Raw genomic sequence first — 22,467 nt, forward strand, 5'->3', positions numbered from 1 at the left:
CAAAAAAAATAAAACTGAAACATTTGTACAGCTGTAAGTAAAATGAAGTCGGTAATGGAAGACTTAAAACTTACTGCAAAATACAGCACGAAATAGAGACAGTTTGCATTTAGGAAACCATTTCTTACTAAAAATAACAACCCCCTGTTTAGGCAAATAAAAACAACTACCATACCCTCACTGTGTGACCAGCCAGTCAGTTATATTTATATTACGAGCTTGAACTTACGGTGACATATGGAGGTTAGGTGGGCGGCACTAGTGTGGACATGTTCTTGGCGGTGAACAAAGCTAAAACATAGCGAGTTGTTCTAGTGGTGAGTTCCTAAGTCCACCTCTGCACCTTGGCAAAATGTCTGTCCTGCTTTGTGCACCGCGCTGTTTAAGAGTGGTGTTGTTTGCACTTTTGTAATTGTGGCTACGCTTCTGGATGAGCGCGCTCATGGTTGTGTAGTTATGCATACCGGTTCTTGATGTGGCCTATAGGATGTTGTTTATCCTTTAATTTGTTGTGTAATGACAGCTACATTAATTTGTTGTTGGGCTTCCAGTGTGGGAAGATGGCGGCGCGGACCCACATTTGCGGCGGCCTCACCCAGTGTCTTTGTGCGCATCTACGTCTAGATTTGTGTCATCGCATGAAGTTTTTATTTTGATGGTCGATTTCGCTTGGCTGGGAGAGCTGGCGCTGGATCGGCTGAAAGAGCTTGGTCTGCTGCCTCCTGTTGGCCCGAGGAGGAAACACAGAGGGTGGTCTTGACAGGACGTGGAAGTGGGGCAGGCTACGCTAACTGCTAGCCTATGACCTTGCCCGAGAGGTGGTCTGGTGGCGGCCTCACCTAGCGTCGACTGTGCAGTGTTTTTATCTGCGTTTGTGTCGTCGTGTGGTGTATGGGGAGGTGTGTCGAGGGTGTCTGGCTGGAGAGCTGGCATTGGATCGGCTGGGGGAGTCTGGTCTGCTGCATCTGATAGGCCCAGGGACCACGGCGGTACCCGGAGCTGTGCCTGAGGGGGAAACAGCGAGGGCGGTCTGACGGGACACGGAGGTGGAACAGGCTAGGCTAACTGCTAGCCCATGCAGACCAGTGGTCCCGACAGTCATCCTGGCTGGCATTCGCTCTCTGGATGGTGGAGCTTTTGGATCGTGTTGAACTGGGTGGACTGTGTTGTTGGCTGTGTTTGTTTTTGTTTTTTTGCTTCTCTCTGTTTTTGTATGTTTTTGGTGGTGGTGTTTTTGGATTTGTGTTTTTGTGTTGTGCTGCTGTGGGCTGGGGGAAATGGGATTTTGTTTCTCTTGTGTACGTAGTAGATCATATGATGATGTACCTGATTCCTGAACCTGTGAAGGTGGTGGCTCAGTGTGTAGGTATATTAGTGATGTAGAACTGCCTCTTGCAGTCCTGTATTAGATGCAAAGTATTTCCCCCTGTGCATCTTAGTTTATAACCTCTGGTTTTGTGCATCTTAGTTTATACCTCTGGTTTTGTGCAGCTTAGTTTATAACCTCTGGTTTTGTGCATCTTAGTTTATACCTCTGGTTTTGTGCGTCTTAGTTTATAACCTCTGGTTTTGTGCATCTTAGTTTATAACCTCTGGTTTTGTGCATCTTAGTTTATAACCTCTGGGTTTGTGCATCTTAGTTTATAACCTCTGGTTTTGTGCATCTTAGTTTATAACCTCTGGGTTTGTGCATCTTAGTTTATAACCTCTGGGTTTGTGCATCTTAGTTTATAACCTCTGGTTTTGTGCAGCTTAGTTTATAACCTCTGGTTTTGTGCATCTTAGTTTATACCTCTGGTTTTGTGCATCTTAGTTTATACCCCTGGGTTTGTGCATCTTAGTTTATAACCTCTGGTTTTGTGCATCTTAGTTTATACCTCTGGTTTTGTGCATCTTAGTTTATACCCTCTGGGTTTGTGCATCTTAGTTTATAACCTCTGGTTTTGTGCATCTTAGTTTATAACCTCTGGTTTTGTGCATCTTAGTTTATAACCTCTGGTTTTGTGCATCTTAGTTTATACCTCTGGTTTTGTGCCTCTTAGTTTATACCTCTGGTTTTGTGCAGCTTAGTTTATAACCTCTGGGTTTGTGCATCTTAGTTTATAACCTCTGGTTTTGTGCCTCTTAGTTTATAACCTCTGGTTTTGTGCGTCTTAGTTTATAACCTCTGGTTTTGTGCCTCTTAGTTTATAACCTCTGGTTTTGTGCGTCTTAGTTTATAACCTCTGGTTTTGTGCAGCTTAGTTTATAACCTCTGATTTGTGCATCTTAGTTTGTAACCTCTGGGTTTGTGCATCTTAGTTTATAACCTCTGGGTTTGTGCATCTTAGTTTATAACCTCTGGTTTTGTGCCTCTTAGTTTATAACCTCTGGTTTTGTGCGTCTTAGTTTATAACCTCTGGTTTTGTGCAGCTTAGTTTATAACCTCTGGTTTTGTGCATCTTAGTTTGTAACCTCTGGGTTTGTGCATCTTAGTTTGTAACCTCTGGGTTTGTGCATCTTAGTTTATAACCTCTGGGTTTGTGCATCTTAGTTTGTAACCTCTGGTTTTGTGCATCTTAGTTTGTAACCTCTGGTTTTTTGCATCTTAGTTTATAACCTCTGGTTTTGTGCATCTTAGTTTGTAACCTCTGGTTTTGTGCATCTTAGTTTATAACCTCTGGGTTTGTGCATCTTAGTTTATAACCTCTAGGTTTGTGCATCTTAGTTTATAACCTCTGGTTTTGTGCATCTTAGTTTATAACCTCTGGTTTTGTGGATGTTGTGCATGCGCACATAAGTGACAGTATGTGTGTGTGCGTCTCTGTCATAGTTTGTTTCTCTCATGAAACACCTTGTTTCATGGTGTTAATGATACACTCAATAAAAGCTATGTGAGGTGAACAAAATGCCCCCCCCCCCGTCAAAGTTGATTGCCCGTCCGTCTCTTATAATCAGGCACCGACCCGGGGCATCATGCAGCCGTCGCATGGCAGACATTTTTAATGCCCTCGTGAGGCTGCGTGCTTTACAACCGGCAGTTCAATCAAAACGCACCGTAAAAACAAAACAACGTGACTTTGAACATAATCACATTAATACCAGATGTCCCAGCAGACGGCCAGTTCAACGACAGGTCAGCACATCGGCTTAAGACTTGGTTTAGTACATTAACTTGCCCCCTCCTAGTCTTTATTGTGAATGCCAGAGCTGGAATATGACACAGGGGTTTTTAAAGCCGATATCCAGAGACATGCTGCTCATATTCAGCTTGTTATGCTGAAGGAAAGTAGAATATTTTATATGTGATTGTAAGTAAGAGAGCCTCGTCTTCCTCAGTGCGGAGCAGAAGTCTGGGCTTGCGATTTGTCAGGCGTTACATCAGCAGAAGACTCGCTATAGGGAAACAAAGGTGTGGGGCTGGAAAACAGCCAGACTACATTAGTCTCCTTCAGCCCACTAATGTCATGCACCCTTCAGTGTTCTGTAGTATTTTGTTGTCTTTTTTAGTATTTCATGGTGGTCTTTAGTGTTCTGTTGTATTTTGTAGTACGTTGTAGTGTTTTGTGGATTTTTTTTATTTTTTTTTTATTTTGTAGGGTTCTGTGGTATTTTGTAGTATGTTGTATTGTTGTCTTTAAGCCATAAAACAGAGTGTGTTTTGTGCTACCTGCACAGTGACCAACAGGTTGATGATCTACAGCCTGGGACAAATCACAGCCTCAATGTTATACACAAAAACAAACAACCTCGAGTGTTTTTGCTTTTATACAACAGTTTTACAAAGAAACCTAGAAACATTGTTTAACATTTTTGCATTTTTTTTTTTGCACCAAACAATGTGGTTCTATCACAAGCGGCTTGTTGCTATGCAACCAAATAACAATATTACATTCTAAGAAATACACTTCAAAGAAATGTTTCTTTGCTGGTAATGCTTACAAGTTAACCCTTTGTAACAAATAATGACATTGATAAAATAAATAATAATATAGCAAACATAAATTAAATAGCAACATAAGTAAACACTGCTAGCAGTCTTGCTGCTTTTTAGGTGTAGAATTAGCTTGCTGCCTTCACTGGTGGCATCTCCCTCTGTGTTTTCTCAGTCGGGCTGTCTGGGTGTTTTATGGTTAGTTATGGATCATATGTATCTGTGGTATGTTGCTTATATACTATATTGCCAATACACCATGCCATATACCATACTGCAGCTCCACAACCCATCATGCCTATATACAATGCTAAATACTCCCACTATATTATTCTATGTACACTATATATTCACCTACTATCCACCTCACAGCTACATAATATATAATGTATACCTATGTTACAATCAGAACAATAACAATTGTAACCAGTATACAGCAGTTGTATATGTATTTACAATTGCACATTTGTATTGCACATCTGGTTGAAGGAGGTAGTGCACATCGTAGATATGTAGGTAAGACATCTTGGCCAGAGGGGGCTAGTTACAAAGAGTCATAGTTGCATAAGTGTTTGTTCCTATACCATACTGATACGTGCTCATGAGAGACATGGCCTGTGGGGAATAAAACTGTTCCTGTATTTTGTGGTGTTGGTGCCCATCACTCTGTAGTGCTTGCCAGAGGGTAGGAGTTCAAAAGACTGTGTTGGGGGGGGGGGGTCTGTGCTTATTCTGCTCGCCTGTTTCTGGGCTCTTGAGGTGTACAAGTCCTGCAGGGGAGCACCAGTGATTTTTTTTCTGTTGTCCTTACTGTTCGCTGCAGTCTGTTCCTATCCTGTTCTGTTGCTGCTCCAAACCAGACCATGATGGATGTGCACGGGACAGAGTCAATAACTGAGGTGTAGAACTGGCTCAACAGCTTGTGTGGCAGACCAAATTTTCTCAATTGCTGCAGAAAGAATGTCCTTTGCTGGGCCTTTTTGAGGATGGAGTTGATGTTGGTCCCCACTTCAGGTCTTTGGAAATGGTTGTTCCCAACAACTTGAAGATCTCTGCGGTTGACACGGGGCTGTTGAATATTGTGAGGGGAGCAGTGCTGAGGGGTGTCTCCTAAAGTCCACTGTCATCGCCACAGTCTTGAGCATGTTCATCTCCAAGTTGTTCTGACTGCACCAGAGCACCAGCTGCTCAACCTCTCGCCAATATGCAGACTCATCACCATCCTGGATGAGTCCGATGATTGTAGTGTCATCTGCAAACTTCAGGAGTTTAACAGCTGGGACCTTGGAAGTGCTTCATTGGTGTAGAGGGAGAAGAGCAGTGGGGGGAGGACACATCCCTGGGGAACACCAGTGCTGACTGTCCATATACCAGAAGTGACTTCCCCCAGCCTCACTTGCTGTTTCTTGCCTGTAAGGAAGCTGGTGATCCACTGACAGATGACGGAGGAAACAGTGAGCTGAGAGAGTTTGGAGTAGAGGATTTCTGGAATGATGGTATTGAATGCTGAGCTGAAGTCCACAAACAGGATCCTTGCATATGTTGCTGGGCAGTCAAGGTGTTGCAAGATGTAGTGTAGTCCCATGTTGACTGCATCATCTACTGACCTGTTTGCCCAGTAGGCAAACTGCAGGAGGTCCAGCAGGTGACCTGTGACATTCGTCAGAAAGGCTAACACCTGTCGTTCAAAAGTCTTCATAACCACAGATGTCAGAGTGATAGGCCTGTAGTCATTCAGTCCTGTAATGGAGGGTTTCTTTGGGACCAGGATGATCGTTGAGCATTTGAAGCAGGAGGAGACTTTACACAGCTCCAGGGATCTGTTGAAGATCTGCGTGAAGATAGGAGCCAGTTGGTCTGCATTACAGTCCTGCACGGGTCTGTTTTTTGAGACCCGCCCTGCCCCCGCAATGTGCAATGCCATACCCACCCCGCAACCCGCACATATAAACCATTACTTCCGCAACCCGACCCGACTCGTTGATACAAGACCCGCGACCCGACCCAAGACCCGAAACATGTAGGCCTAATAATAACAATGTAATCAATTAGTCACTAAACCTACATGTATTTAGGATCTGTTTTCAGTGTTTTTCAATAACGTTGATAATTCATGTATAAGTCTGGTGCTTTAATTAAACACATATCACATCTGAGATAAACACTAAAATACTATGAGGAGAGCTGTTACGAGGTGTGCCATGCTGTGTCTCACAGTGCTATGCCGCAGGACGCGCTCGTGTAAGCTAAATATGCGCAGACAAATTTTACTGCTAGTTTGGCAACCCTCTCTTTCTCTTCCCTTTTGGGTGCTTTTAGGTCAACGATTCTTGTAAAGTAGTGGTTAATTGTTGTTGCACCGGTGGGAACATTGGCACGGCAGCTTTCAATGTGCTTCTTCAGTGACGATGTAACGAGTTTGCGGCTATCATAAACCAACACTTTTTGGCTCTTTTTACAAGCAGCGAACCCATTGACTTGGTTATTTTCCCCATCTATGAGTACGCCAAAAGCCCCCCAGACATTGGACTTCTCTCTTGGAGAAGAATTGTCGGCAAGCTGATATTCTCCACTAGCTATTTTTGCCTTCAGCTCATCAACCATTTCAATTTCGAGTGTGCTACAGCAGCTTAAACGCTTCCGGGCTAACGACAGCCGGATATGATTGATGAGGTGAAAAAAAACCACATAGTAAATACTATTTTTAAATCTTATTATCCCACACCCACGATCCGCCTGCACATTCCTTTGTTTTACCTGCACCCGAACCTGCAAATAAAAACAAGACAAAATATCACCGACCCAATGCTGGACTCTAGTCTGCATAGGCTTTAAGACAGGATGGGCAGACACTGTCTGGACCTGTTGCTTTCCTGGTCTAATGTCTCTGGAAAAGTCAGCTCACATCCTCTACATCAGTATTTCTCAACCGGGGGTCCGCGGACCCCTAGTGGTCCGTGGTGTAATTGCAAGGGGTCCGTGAAAATAAAATATCTTTAAAAAAAAGATCCTATGACATTTATAGAAATAGGATTATTTTACTCAAATGTGACTGAGACCTTTATCTACCTAAACTATAAAGGGTAACAGGACTTTTTTCTCTAATTACATCTGTTTCACAAGTGTAATTTATTGTATTTTAATAAGAGATCTCGCTCCCGTTTGCATTGTTAAAAGTTACTGCATAAAAATTCTGTTGTTACATATATCTGAAAGTTACTGAATACATATTCTGTTTTGTTACATATATCTGAAAGTTACTGAATACATATTCTGTTTTGTTACATATATCTGAAAGTTACTGAATACATATTCTGGTTTGTTACATATATCTGAAAGTTACTGAATACATATTCTGTTTTCTTACATATATCTGAAAGTTACTACATAAGAATTCTGTTTTGTTAACTATATCTAAGTTACAACTGAAAGCTCTTATTTTTGCCCCAAAGAGTGAATAAATGCTATAATGCAATTTAAAATGCAGTTTCTACTGTTTCTATCAAATTGCAACCCCCCTCCCCCAAGATCAGGTGGAGGGGTCCTCAGGGTAGATCAAAAATACGCAGGGGGTCCAGGACCCCAAAAAGGTTGAGAACCACTGCTCTACATGTACCCTGAGTGCAGCCTGAGTATCAGAGGTGGAGAGTAGGGAGGTTGCCAATGGTGTGATGTGGGCTGTTGTCATTGGGCTGGAGTGGGTGAGGAGTGTGAATTTGTCTCTCTGAAACCTGCAATAGAAGACATTCAGGTCATCAGCCAGGTCTTTGTTTGCCTTAGCACGGGGAGATGATCTTTTTTAGTTTGTGATGTCTTGCAGGCCCGTCCACACTGACACAGGGTCGTTGGCTGAAAACCTTTCAGTGTAGCTTCTTTTAGCCATTCTGATCTCCTTTGTCAGTGAGTTTCTGACCTGCCTCTACAGGGCTCTTTCTTCACTACTGTAGGCATCCTGCTTGTCCTGCCGAAGTTGTCTTAGTTTGGCTGTGAATATAGCTTTAAGAACTGTACAGCAGCGGTCCAGTGTGTTATTTTCCCTGGTGGGACAATTAATATGCTGTCTGTATTTTGGTAGTCCATGGTTTAATTTTGCTTTGTTTAAGTCCCCAAGGATTATGAAAAGTGAGTGTATATTTTTGTTTCAAACCGGTTAATCCACGACAACTCTGGGTCAGACTGAGAAAAACTTCATTAATGAAACACAATTCAAATCAGAAGTATCACAATGTTTTTACAAAGCTGAGAGGAACAAAAACAGGACGACAAAAAGGGCATGAATCAAAAAGTAGTAAAAGCTGTGAAAAGACGACCAGTAGAGACAAATCACACATGTTCAGTCAAGGAAATACAGAGATTATACGGTATACGGACATCTCAGTCTGATAAAATCATGCAGAGGTAAGTTAATAATAAAATAATCAGTTTTAGCAAACGGATCGACCCCGGTGAGGGGGTTCAGTTTTCGGTTTGATTGAAGGGTTTCAAATTGTCTTAGAACATCTCTGAGATTAGGACAGACCATAAAGAGAAAAACAGGTGACATTTAAAATGAAACAGAAGAGAGATTGATCCCTTAAAACCAGCAAATAGAAAACACCTTGTTGAAGGGAAACCATCCTGATTCTCAATGATCCGCGTAGAGGGAATAAAAGTCTCGGGACAGGTTGATTCAAAGGCTAACACTGTTTAAATAAGTCGGTAATTGTGACAAACAGTCCACTTAAAGCCATCTTTTAGGGTCTTTCATACATTGGGAATTTAAAAAAAAAGCTATTTCAAAACCAAGGTAATTGGGAACATCTGCAGGTGTCACCACCCTTATGAAGATGAGTGATGACATGTTTGTCTCTCGATAAATGTGTCCAGATGAACTGATTCAACTTTCTGTGATTTTCATACCTGGGTTATTGAGCCTGCATAAAGACACGTAAAGAAGCTTTCCATTCTGTGACTATGAGCTTTCTCCCCACTGTGAGGGATGTCTGGACCCAGTCCACCTGCGCTCCAGGGAGGGCTTTTAGGGGGAGAGGATCACCCTGAACAAACAGGCTTGGGCAGAATGGGATGTCTGATTTAATGATCAGTTTGATATTCTCATGTATGGCTGACCAGAATGTTAGTACAACTGGGCAGGACCACAACATATGGAGGAGTGTACCAATGCTCCCCCCACACATCCAGCAATTTGGGCTGTCCCTTAATTTCACCTTGTGTAACCTTAAATGGGACCAGTATGTTCTGTTTGTTATTTTAAACTGCGCTAATCTTATTCCAGGTTCCCGTGACATTTTCTTACAATTCTATTAGATGTTTCCATTCTCTGTCTGTGAATGTAAGATTGAGATCAGTCTCCCTGACTGACTTCAGACTAGAGCCTTTACTATTGGAGTTCTTGAGCAACAGGAAGGAGTATTATGGAGCACCATGGCCTTTACCAAATAGATTAACTACATAAGAGAAAATATCAGAGCTTGGTGGGATTGTTGTAGTGGAACCGACGGTTTGAGATAGGGGATGTTTAATTTGAATGTCTCCAAAATTGCTGTTGAGAGAAGCCAAACTGTTGTACCAGTCCTGTGAAGGATTTCAGTGTGCCACCATCATATAAGTCCCCCAGTACAAGAATACCTTTTCCCACCCACTGCTTCCAAAGGAATGTTTTGTTTTGTTTGTTTTTTTTTTTGTCTACATTTATATTAATGGCTTTTTTTTAAGCCTGAAAATCACAGTTGAGCCAAATTGGAGTGAGTTTGTTTGGGGATAGAGTGTAACCTGATAGTGTGTTGAATTTCCACAAGCCTGTCAGAGTCGTTGCAATAAATGGATTTTTAAAGCAGTTATGTTTCTTTATTGATTCAGAGACAAATGAGAAATCAGATATTGATAATTCCTGACATTCAGTTTGTTCTACTTCAAGCCAAGTGTGATTTGATTGTTGCTCTGGCTTCAGCCATTTGGTAATAAGTTGAAGATGGTTAGACAGATAGTAGTGTCTGAAGTTTGCGGCGGGTACAGTTTCTGTTTTTTGTAGTGTTGTCAGGTTAATATTTTAATATTTATATATATATATATATATATATATATATATATGGGTTTTTTTTTTTTTGCTTCTAGTACAAACTATTGGTTATTGAGTCCAGGACATTGAACAACTTAGCTGTCAGTTGAACTGGGGTCATTGGAAAACAGTTTATTTTGATAGTATATACATTTTTACTGCTGCTATCCTGCCAATTAGTGACATGGGTAGGTTGTTCCAGCGGGTAAGGTCTTCTTGCGTCTCTGCCTTTCTGTTCTACTAAATCTTATCTCCCTATACGTTGCTCTCACTACATTAATGCTTCGACTGCCAATAAGTTCTCTGAAGCTCTCATAGCTGACTCCCCTATTGAGGATTCTCCTCCACATCTCAGTACTGAGGAACTCACTACCTTATTTAATACCACCTGCGTTTCTATTCTGAATACTGTTGCTCCCCTTAAATTGAAAAAGCCTAAGCCTAAAGGTCTGCCTTTTCTTAACGACACCACCAGAGGCCTTAGGAGGGAGTGAAGAATAGCCGAACAAAAGTGGAAGAGCGATAAGCTTCAAATTTCCTATGGAATATTGAGAAACAGTCTTCACAAACATCAAGAAGCTGTTAAGGCTGCAAGAGCAAAACACTTTTCTGACCTAATTTCCAATAACTCTCATAATCCCATGGTCTTATTCAGTACCATAAATTCTGTCATCTGCCCTGCCCGGTTGCAACCCCTAGACTGTGGAACAGCATTCCCCTCTCTATCAGATCTGCCCCCTCCGTCGACTCTTTTAAGTCCCAGCTCAAAACTTACTTTTATTCACTAGCGTTTGAATCCTGCTGATGTGGCTGATTTCTGGCTTGTGTCTATGCCCATGTGTTATTTATTTGTGCCTACGAGCTACTTGCCTTGTTGTTTAAGTTGGTATTTCTTGTATTTGTGTTTTAGCTACCTGCTCTGGTCTGTACAGCACTTTGGTCAACATGGGTTGTTTTTAAATATGTTTTATAAATAAATTTGACTTCTTTGGGATTTAAGTAACAGAATAAAGTTAAGAGCAAACAAGTCTGATAGGTTGGTGGAGATATCAATACCCAGGTATCTTAATATTGCCTTTTGAGATGGTTAAAGGAAGATTCTGAATTACAGCATTCCAGTTTTCCCCACTGAGTCATGTGACTGTAGTTTTAGACCACGTCGTTGAATAGTCTGAAATTGTTGAAAGTGGTGATATAAAATTCAGTACCTCTGGTAGGATGTTAATGTATTCTGTAGATATAATAAAATGTAGTGTGCATACAAACTGATTTTGTGAACAGAGTTTCCTGTTTGTATGCCAATTATATTATTGTTTTGGCAAATGGCTGCTGCGAGAGGTTCAAGAAAGATGGCAAATAGCAGAGGTGAGAGTGGACATCTTTTCTTGTGCCACTTTATAGGATAAAATGCTGTGATGTGAACCCATTGGTGATGATAGAAGCTGATGGTGATTTGTACAGAATTTTAAACCATTGAATAAATGACTCTCCAAAACCAAATTTCTTGAGAGTGGCAAAAAGATATGTCCAATCAACTCTATCAAACGTTTTCTTGGCATCTAGGGAAACAGTAATAGAATTTAGGTTATTCCTCAGGGATATGTTGATGAGACTGAATAAATGGTGCATAATGCTGGAGGAGTGTCTGCCTTTGATAAAGCCTGTTTGGTCTAGGTGAATTATATAAGAAATGACTGATTCAGTTCTGTTGGTTAGTGTTTTGCTAATGATCTTTACATCACAATTAATTAGGCTTATGGGTCTATAACTGGAGGGCAGAGTTGGGTCCTAATTAGGTTTGAGCAGAACTGAAATGAGAGCAGTATTCATATGTGGAGGAATAGAGGAGGATGATTTAATCTCAGTAATAATTCGGATGAATAGTGGGGATATGATTGGCCAGAAGTGTTTATGGAATGCCACCGAGTAGCAATCTGATCCAGGTGATTTATTGTTGGGCATGGAAAGAACAGCTTTCCTCAGTTCTTCTGAGGTTATGGGTAAGTCTAATTTATTGGCCTGCTCTTGGGATCGTTTGGGAGGTCGGTGTCATCAATGAGTTAATGTTTGAAATACTAGATTCCTTATCTGAGCGATAGTTTATTATTTAAAAAAAAGATTTTTATTGATTTCTTGTGGACGATGTTTATATTACCATGTGGATCCTTGATGGCTGTGATGAGTGTTTTTTTTTCTTTTTTTTCTTTATCACGTTGCAGTTGGTTGGCAGGAAATTGAGCTGTTTTGTCATTAAATTCAAAGTGCTTCACTCTTGCTCGTTGCATTAGAAAGTGTCTTTTGATGTCGGATGCTATCAGGTTGGGATTTTATAGTCTAACTCATTTCAGATTTGCTGAGTGGGTGTAAGGGCTAGTTGGGAGTACAAGTCTTGTATGTTTAGTTCTAATTTACTTTGACATTCCTATTATTTATTTTTCTCATGTGAAGAGAATGAATTAATACTACCTGTCAAAACCGCCTCGGCCGTTTTCCAGAGTACTGATGGTGAAATTTCTAGAGAATCACTCAGTTCGGTGAAGGATGTCCATTCTTTGCAAAAGAACTTGTTAAATTATTTGTCTTAAGAAGCGAGGTGTTAAACCGCCACCTACAGGCCAGATTGGGTGAGTTTCATTAATCAAGCTGAAACGTATCGGCCCGTGATCAGCAATAACCGTGGTGGCTTACAGGGTTAATAATTTTAGAAATAACAGAGTTTTTAAAAAGGCAGTTCTGGAGAGGCTTTTGTTGAGTGGTGAATAATATGAGTAATCTTTTGACCACCAACAGTCGCCAGGAGCAACATCACTCATGTCTTGTGTTGTAATGTCAGAAGAGCACCAGGACTTGTGAGTATGTCTAGATTTAGGTCAGAGCTGTTTTGGTGGCACGAGAGGGACCTACACAATATTAGGCAGGTGGTTTTAATGTTTTGGCTGATCAGTGTGTGTGTGTGTGTGTTTTTGGGGGGGGGGGCACAAGAAAAAGGAAACATTACACCGCCCTGTCTCTTCCTACCGTTCATGCTCCCTTTTTAGATATCTGGGTTCTGTAACCTTCCCAAGCCTCTCTCCTCTCCCCTTTTCTTCTCAGGGATGTTTCTCTTCGTTAACAGGCGCGGCGTTGGAAGTCTGAGCCGGGAGGCGTCACACTGCGCTGCAATTTACCATCATTTCAGGGCCAATTAGGCATCCTCATCTTTCCCCCCTTCTCTCTTCCTCTCTCTCTCTCTCTCCCTCCCTCTCTCTCTCTCACCCAGCTTTCTGTTCTCATATTCTCCTTTGCGCTGTGTGTGTGTGTGTCCGTGTGTGCGTGTGCGTCCGTGTGTGTGTGCCTTTGCGGTGGTGTGACATTGATCCGGGTCCTGGGCCTTGCGGCGCTGCAGGTGATTGCAGGCTGCAGTTTGCTGTGTCAGTGCCGACCTGGACTGACCTCTGCGGGTCATCGACAGAATGAGAAATGATCTGAGCGCTCTTGTTCTGTCTGTTCTGGTCATATGAGGTCACGCCGAGAAAAAAAACAAGAACAAAAAAATGAAACAAACCATGTAAGCTTGTCTCCCAGAAAACCTCTTTGTCCCTGTGTAGATTTTGTGTTTGATTATGCTGTGCCAAGTTCGAACCACACAACCGCGACCTGAACAGATTTCGGTTGCACTTCCCCATCATTTGTCCCAATGTAAGAACTGTAACTCCTCAGTCCTATATTTCACTATTACTCTGACTAAAAGGTACATCTGACCAGAAATTCTGCATGCAGCATTTTTTTTGGGGGGGGGGGGGTTCTCCCTTTTTCTCCCCAATTGTATCTGGCCAATTACCCTACTCTTCCGAGCCGTCGTGGTCGCTGCTGCACCTCCTCTGCTGATCCGGGGAGGGCTGCTGACTACCAAGTCTCCTCCGATACATGTGGAGTCACCAGCCGCTTCTTTTCACCTGACAGTGAGGAGTTTCACCAGGGGGACGTAGCGCGTGGGAGGATCACACTATTCCCTCCGCCCGCCCCCCAAGGACACATATCCACGCCCGGCTTCCCACCCTCAGACATGGTCAATTGTGTCTGTAGGGACTAGTGTTGCACGATACACCGAAATTTAGGTGCTTTTTCGATACTTTTTTGTTAAAAACGGTTCGGTATTAGAATTTCCCAACATTCGGTACTTGTTGTACAGGTCAAACGTGTCGCCAGTGAAAGTGAACGAGAGGATGAAATGTATAATTTGTATGCATCTCCACTAGGTGGCAGTACTAGCAAGATAGCCAAGTCAGGTGCGTGTACGGGGTATGGTCAGGGGACAAGCGCTTGTGCGTTCATCACCGTTGATACAGCGTGAGCCTCAGCCTCGGTTGAGAGAGTGAACCAATGCCTCTGCCTCAACAAGTCTACAACTGAAAACAACAGTGTGGCATCTTTACAATTAAAAATAATACCGCCATGCCCTGTACTGGTTAACGGGCTGCCGAAGTCTGCTGTGGGACTACTTTGCCTACAGAGCCGACACTGATGGGGAACCCACTGACTTGACGAAGCCTGTGTGCAAAAGGTGCTATAAAACAGTGTCGTGCAAAGGAGGAAACCCTTCAGTCATCGCCAAGCACCTCAGTGACAGACACCAAGACCTCTCCAAGGAGTACAAAACACCACAGGTTAGCGAATAAGTTAGCTGGCTAGACAGCTGGTAGTATAGTGATGAGCTGCTAAATTATATGAGATACGTAGCGTATCATTGTCAGGCCTACTCTGTATCGTACATAGCATGACAAGCATATTAGAAAATCTGAGTTCCAAAACGACAAATGCATTGAGCTACAGTTATTGGGGGGGGGGTCTCATTTTGGTGCTTTTTAAAATGGTTAAATAGCCAAATAGCATAGGGCTACTAGCTACATGTGCTGCCCTGCCGTTGTTCCAACGGCCCATAATTCTGAAACCCCAATAGTCCAAAAAATGTCCCGTTGGACCGAAAAGCCATTTGTCCGACAAGCCGTTATCCCGAAAGCAAACGGCCATTGCTCAGAAGACCTTAACTTATACCGGAAACATCGCAAAAGGAGACTAACCCAGTCCGTCTCACTGTCTGTCATTTGTCACGTGAGCTACACAAGGTGCGGCAATGACGGGCTTACTGCCCTTCCGCCTTAGGAGATTAGAGCTGGCACAGACTCCATTCACTCCAATGAGCGATGTAGAGGTTTTGTGTTCTGAACATTTTGACACTAAATCAGTGTTTTTCTGACTTGTAGAGCCAGTGAAAAACAGGTTTGTTTGGGACTTTTCAAACAGTCTCACAGTGTTACACTGTGAATTTGAAAATGTGAGCAGCCCTTGTGGACATTCTGTTTCTGATCTATTAGTTATCGAGTATCGAACCAGTATCATTTCAGTTTCAAGTATTGTTTCGGTATCGAGTATCATGATAGTAAACTTGGTATTGGTATCAAAGTCAAATTTTTGGTATCGTGACAGGGACGCCCGACCAAGCCGGAGGTAACACGGGGATTCGATCCGGCAGTCCCTGTGTTGGTAGGTGACAGACTAGACCGTTAGGCTACCCGGACGCCCTGCGTGCAACATTCTTAATTAGGATTAATGTGGCTCACGGTTACTGGTTTGCTTCAGATATGTGCACGCTAAGTGAACTGACAATTTACAAACTCTCCAAATCCCAACTCACGTAGTTATTGTCACTTTGTTCACTAAACTAGCAGAATGAGCTCAGCTAACACAACCTCACCACGTTCTGTGTTTCCCTGTTTCCACTTCTTTCCGCTCCATCTCATCTGCCATCTCAGTTGTAATCCATCATTATCTGTCATACACCGCATCAGAACGGCTCCATTAGGATCCCTGTTGTAGCAGGATGTTGGAGGAAGGAGATTGCTAAGAGCTGATTGGTGGATCGGGGTGTCAGCCATTATTTTGCAAACACTCAAGCGCTTCTTCGAGTGTTTTATAGGCGAATTTCATTCGTGTGTTCGGCTAAAGCCAAAGTGCTTTTCCTGTCACCTTTCAAATACTAGGTTTCAGTGTGTACCAGGGTTACCTTTGTGTAAGCCAAGGACAAGTACCCTGCCAGGATGGAGTAAACACACCGTAGCAGTGTTTGTTCCTACAACGTGCTCAGTCACTTTGTTGGCACGGGTTTGAGATGACCCGTATGTTCTGAAGTCAGGCGTGAGTCAAAGATCACTAGTGTGGGAATTCGGCCTGGTGGTTAGCACTGTCGCCTCACAGCGAAGAAGGTCCTGGGTTCAAACCTCGGGGTAGTCCAACCTCGGGGGTAATCCCAGGTCGTCCTCTGTGTGGAGTTTGTATGTTCTCCCCATGTCTGTGGTGGGGTTTCTCCGGGTGCTCCGGTTTCCCCCACCATCGGAAAGACGTGCACGTTAGGGTTAATACTCCTGCCTGTGCCCCTGAGCAAGGCAATGGAAAATAACCGGAGTTGGTCCCCGGGTGCTGCATGAAGGGGGCAGCCCACTGCTCCTGGCTACACAGCTAGGATGGCTTGAATTTCCACACGGGGATTCCACCGCGCACACAGAAGAATGCAACACAATGCACCGTGCACACAGATGGACAAAGTGAGTGGTGGGAAACATGAGTCTGGAGTTTTAAAACTCGTTGAGACGGAGGAGGAGTCGGGAGATGTTTATATTCAAACCCCGACGCGTCACACAGCTCATGTAAAGGTATTTTCAAATTCTTCATCTGGACTCCAGCAGTAACAAACCGGTTGCGTCGTCTTGCTGTGCGTCTGCAGTTTCCCAGGAGAGAGAGGGAGAAGAGGGAGAAGAGGGAGAGGGAGAAGAGGGAGAGAGACACAGAGGGAGAGAGACAGAGAGGGCAGGAGAGAGAGTGCGAGCGGGAGGGGGGGGGGCTTCTGAGAGGAGTCTGAAGTGTTGCTGCTGCATTTGGAAGCAAATCTTTATCTGCAGCAGTGCAGGTGGCTGAGGAGAGCTCTGCTCATGTGGGAGGTGTGTGTGTGTGTGTGTGTGTGTGTGTGTGTGTGTGTGTGTGTGTGTGTTTACTGCATAGTATTTCGCTGAGGAGTGTTTGAAAGCAGCTTATTTGTGTGCATATACTATAATAATGATAATAATAATGTATGATAATACAACTACTACTATTATCATTAATAATTATAATAACAATAATGTGTGTTTGTCTCAATTTGTGTGTGTGTGGGGGGGGTCGCTTATGTGTTAATTTATAGTATTTCGCTGAGGAGTGCTTGAAAGCAGCTTATTTGTGTGTGCACATGTGATAATAATATTAATAATAATTTATAATAATACAACTACTATTATCATTAATAATAATAGTAATAATAAATGACTGCTGGGATAGGCTCCAGCATCCCTGCGACCCTGAGAGCAGGATAAGCGGTTTGGATAATGGATGGATAACAATAATAATAATAATAGTAATAATAATGATCATCCATCCATTATGCAGACCACTTATCCTGCTCTCAGGGTTGAGGGGATGCTGGCGCCTATCCCAGCAGTCATTCGGTGGCAGGTGGGGAGACACCCTGGACAGGCCACCAGGCCATCACAGGGCTATATTATATATACATATATATAAAACTTTGTTTAAAGAAACACTCAATGGTAGGGAAAATGCTCAACAAATAAGGAGCAAAATAATCCAGTGAGTCGCTGGATTATATATATATATAAAATTTTACTTAATAGTGATAATGTGTGTTTGAATCAATTTATGCATCCTGATCGTGTGTGTGTGTGCGTTTTTTTGTACGTGTGCGTGTACATGTGGGTGTGGGGGGGGCGGGGGGCTGCTTCCTACAGTACACAGCTGTCTCTTTAACCTTTGTTATTCTTGGCCAAGCAGCAAACAGTGCACAGTGGATTGAGGTTTGTGCGAACTGAATCCAGCCTGAGAGAGAGGAAGCACTGAGACTGCTTCAGTTTGGCACGCACACACACACACACACACACACACACACACACACACACACACACACACACACACACACACACACACACACACACAGAAAGAAGCAGTTAGGCATTAATTCGCACAAAACATTTCATCCAAGATGTCCTCCCAACCCCCTCCTTCCTGGTGAGATGTCCATCTGTTGTAGATGAAGATCACAATGACAGCTGACTCAGGAACATCAACTCTCCTCTGAATCCACAGAAACACACACACACAGACACACACACTGACCAGTGTAACACACTGCTACTGTGTATGTGCTGGTGTTCTCACTGCAGGGATAAGTGATGCTCATGACGTCACAACCAGAAAACACTCCTCTGAATCCACAACAACACACACACACACACGCAACACACTGCTACTGTGTATGTGCTGGTGTTGTGACTGAAGGGGTAAGTGATGCTCGTGACGTCACAACCAGAAAACACACACCGTGTAGTGTTGGAAATACAAAACTGGTCCTCATAAACCCACTTGTACACACATTTAAGTCTCGTGTTCACCGGAAACCTCTTTCAGAGAAACAGCATTACTGTTAGTATTGTGTGTTATTACACAATAACATAAATTCAACAACAAAAGAAATATTTCTTTTTATCTTTCTTTTCTCTTGCTTCATGTGATGATGTCATACATGCTTTCCAAACTGAATAAATGAGTTTCCTGCGGTCAGTTGCTCCATTTTCATTCTAGTGTTTTCCTTTCTCCTCTCTCTCCTTTGACAAAGTACATGTCGCTTTCCTGTCCTCTGTGGCCCCGCCTCTCCTACAACCTGATTGGTTGGTGGAACTAGGAGTGACATTGATGAACAGTGTGTTGAGCAAATATCGAAATGTTTCAGCCGTAGAAAGAGATGGTCTGTCTGTCTGTCTGTCTGTCTGTCTTAGTCTTAGCATCCATCCATCCATCCATCTATCTGGCCATGTGTTCTATCTGTCTATCTGTCCATCTGTCTATCTGTCCATGTGTTCTATCTGTCTATCTGTCCATCTGTCTATCTGTCCATGTGTTCTATCTGTCTATCTGTCCATCTGTCTATCTGTCCATGTGTTCTTTCCATCTATCTGTCCATGTATTCTGTCTGTCTATCTGTCCATCTGTCTATCTGTCCATGTGTTCTATCTGTCTATCTGTCAATGTGTTCTATCTGTCTATCTGTCAATGTGTTCTATCTGTCCATGTGTTCTATCTGTCTATCTGTCAATGTGTTCTATCTGTCTATCTGTCCATGTGTTCTATCTGTCCATGTGTTCTATCTGTCTATCTGTCCATCTGTCTATCTGTCCATGTGTTCTGTCTGTCTATCTGTCCATCTGTCTATCTGTCCATGTGTTCTGTCTGTCTATCTGTCAATGTGTTCTATCTGTCCATGTGTTCTATCTGTCTATCTGTCCATGTGTTCTTTCCATCTATCTGTCCATGTATTCTGTCTGTCTATCTGTCCATGTGTTCTGTCTGTCTATCTGTCCATCTGTCTATCTGTCCATGTGTTCTGTCTGTCTATCTGTCAATGTGTTCTATCTGTCTATCTGTCCATCTGTCTATCTGTCCATGTGTTCTGTCTGTCTATCTGTCAATGTGTTCTATCTGTCCATGTGTTCTATCTGTCTATCTGTCCATGTGTTCTTTCCATCTATCTGTCCATGTATTCTGTCTGTCTATCTGTCCATGTGTTCTGTCTGTCTATCTGTCCATCTGTCTATCTGTCCATGTGTTCTGTCTGTCTATCTGTCAATGTGTTCTATCTGTCCATGTGTTCTATCTGTCTATCTGTCCATCTGTTCTTTCCATCTATCTGTCCATGTGTTCTGTCTGTCTATCTGTCCATCTGTCTATCTGTCCATGTGTTCTGTCTGTCTATCTGTCAATGTGTTCTATCTGTCCATGTGTTCTATCTGTCTATCTGTCCATGTGTTCTTTCCATCTATCTGTCCATGTATTCTGTCTGTCTATCTGTCCATGTGTTCTGTCTGTCTATCTGTCCATCTGTCTATCTGTCCATGTGTTCTGTCTGTCTATCTGTCAATGTGTTCTATCTGTCTATCTGTCAGTGTGTTCTATCTGTCCATGTGTTCTATCTGTCTATCTGTCAATGTGTTCTATCTGTCAATGTGTTCTATCTGTCTATCTGTCCATGTATTCTGTCTGTCTATCTGTCCATGTGTTCTGTCTGTCTATCTGTCCATCTGTCTATCTGTCCATGTGTTCTGTCTGTCTATCTGTCAATGTGTTCTATCTGTCTATCTGTCAGTGTGTTCTATCTGTCCATGTGTTCTATCTGTCTATCTGTCAATGTGTTCTATCTGTCCATGTGTTCTGTCTGTCTATCTGTCAATGTGTTCTATCTGTCTATCTGTCAGTGTGTTCTATCTGTCCATGTGTTCTATCTGTCTATCTGTCAATGTGTTCTATCTGTCAATGTGTTCTATCTGTCTATCTGTCAATGTGTTCTATCTGTCTATCTGTCAATGTGTTCTATCTGTCAATGTGTTCTATCTGTCTATCTGTCAATGTGTTCTATCCATCTATCTGTCAATGTGTTCTATCTGTCCATGTGTTCTATCCATCTATCTGTCCATGTGTTCTATCCATCTATCTGTCAATGTGTTCTATCTGTCAATGTGTTCTATCCATCTATCTGTCCATGTGTTCTATCCATCTATCTGTCAATGTGTTCTATCTGTCCATGTGTTCTATCCGTCTAGCTGTCCATGTGTTCTGTCTGTCTATCTGTCCATCTGTCTATCTGTCCATGTGTTCTATCCATCTATCTGTCCATGTGTGTTCTATCTGTCCATCCGTCTATCTGTCTCTATCTGCCCATATGTTCTGTCTGTCTATCTGTCCATGTGTTCTATCCATCTGTCCATGTGTTCTATCCGTCTGTCCATGTGTTCTATCTGTCTATCTGTCCATCCTTCTATGTGTTCTATCTGTGTATTTGTCCATGTGTTCTATCTGTGTATTTGTCCATGTGTTCTATCTGTCTGTCCATGTGTTCTATCTGTGTATTTGTCCATGTGTTCTATCTGTCTGTCCATGTGTTCTATCTGTGTATTTGTCCATGTGTTCTATCCGTCTGTCCATGTGTTCTATCTGTCTATCTGTCCCATCCGTCTATTTGTCCATGTGTTCTATCCGTCTATTTGTCCATGTGTTCTTTATCTCCTGTCTGTGCCACATTCCTGTAATAAGCAGGAATCAGGAACACTTTATTTGCTTTTATTTATTTAAGGGGGCACATGGGTTAGTGCGGTCACCTCGCAACAAGAAGGGCCTAGGTTCGAGTCCCGGGGTAGTCCAACCTTGGGGGTCGTCCCGGGTCGTCCTCTGTGTGGAGTTTGGATGTTCTCCCCGCGTTTGCGTGGGTTTCCTCCGGGGGCACCGTTTCCTCCCACAGTCCAAAGACCTGTAGGTCAGGTGACTCGGCCGTACTAAACTGCCCCTAGGTGTGTGTGTGTGTGTGGGCCCCGTGATGGACGGGCAGCCTGTCCAGGGTGTCTCCCTGCCTGCCACCCAATGACTGCTGGGGTAGGCTCCAGCATCCCCGCCACCCTGAATGGGATGGGCGGTTTGGATGCTCAAGAAGACAGCGGTGGTCGTGGGATCAGAGCCTTCAGCTTTTAACTGACGGGACGCTCTGTGTAAAATGACTAACTGTTTCACCTGTCCCCCCCCCCACCACCACCACCTCCTCCCCATCTTTCAGGACATTTTCGGAGAACGACTGCACGATGGTGGCCCCAGCAGACCCCTGTCTCAGCCCCACCAAGGGGGAACTGGTCTACAGCAAGACAGCCAAACAGTGTCTGGAGGAACTCTCCGGTAGGTCAACACACACACACACACACACACACACACACACACACACACACACACACACACAAGCTGGGGCCAGTCTGTGGGTGTGTGAGAGACAGAGGGTGTGTGTGCACATGTGGTTGAGCATTTGACTATGTGTGTAGTTACCTTAATAAAGGTGTGTGTGTGTGTTCGTGTGTGTGTGTGTGAGATTGTTTAACTGAGTGTGTTGTTTTGTGTGTTGACACTGGTGTGGTTTTGGATGGTGTGAGTGTGTGTGTGTGTGTGTGTGTGAGTGTGTGTCCTGCTTGTGTTTGTCTGTTGGCTGCATGTAATATGGGTTACTGAGGAGTTTAGTGGTAGAAATGTCTTCTACTATTGCTGCTTGGAGTAGAGGTGTGTGTGGGGGGGGGGTTGGAAGTAGAGGTGTGTGGGGGGGGGGTTGGAGTAGAGGTGTGTGGGGGGGGTGGAAGTAGAGGTGTGTGGGGGGGTTGGAAGTAGAGGTGTGTGGGGGGGTTGGAAGTAGAGGTGTGTGGGGGGTTGGAAGTAGAGGTGTGTGGGGGGGGGGTTGGAAGTAGATGTGGGTGTGGGGGGTTGGAAGTAGAGGTGTGGGGGGGTTGGAAGTAGAGGAGTGTGGGGGGGGTGGAAGTAGAGGTGTGGGGCGGGGTTGGAAGTAGAGGAGTGTGGGGGGTTGGAAGTAGAGGTGTGGTGGGGGGGGGTTGGAAGT

General features: G+C 43.4%; 1 protein-coding gene across 1 annotated transcript in view; it reads left to right on the top strand.

The window, feature by feature from the left end:
- The window catches only part of nav3 (neuron navigator 3), a 296,390-nt gene that overhangs the window by 134,388 nt on the left and 139,535 nt on the right, over positions 1-22,467 (top strand). Inside the window, exon 9 of the mRNA XM_056275775.1 lies at positions 21,649-21,768. Within this exon, the coding sequence (XP_056131750.1) occupies positions 21,649-21,768 (120 nt within the window). The remainder of the gene's footprint in view (positions 1-21,648; positions 21,769-22,467) is intronic.

The sequence above is a fragment of the Lampris incognitus genome, chromosome 3 (genome assembly GCF_029633865.1).
Source record: "Lampris incognitus isolate fLamInc1 chromosome 3, fLamInc1.hap2, whole genome shotgun sequence".
Lineage (NCBI taxonomy): Eukaryota > Metazoa > Chordata > Actinopteri > Lampriformes > Lampridae > Lampris > Lampris incognitus.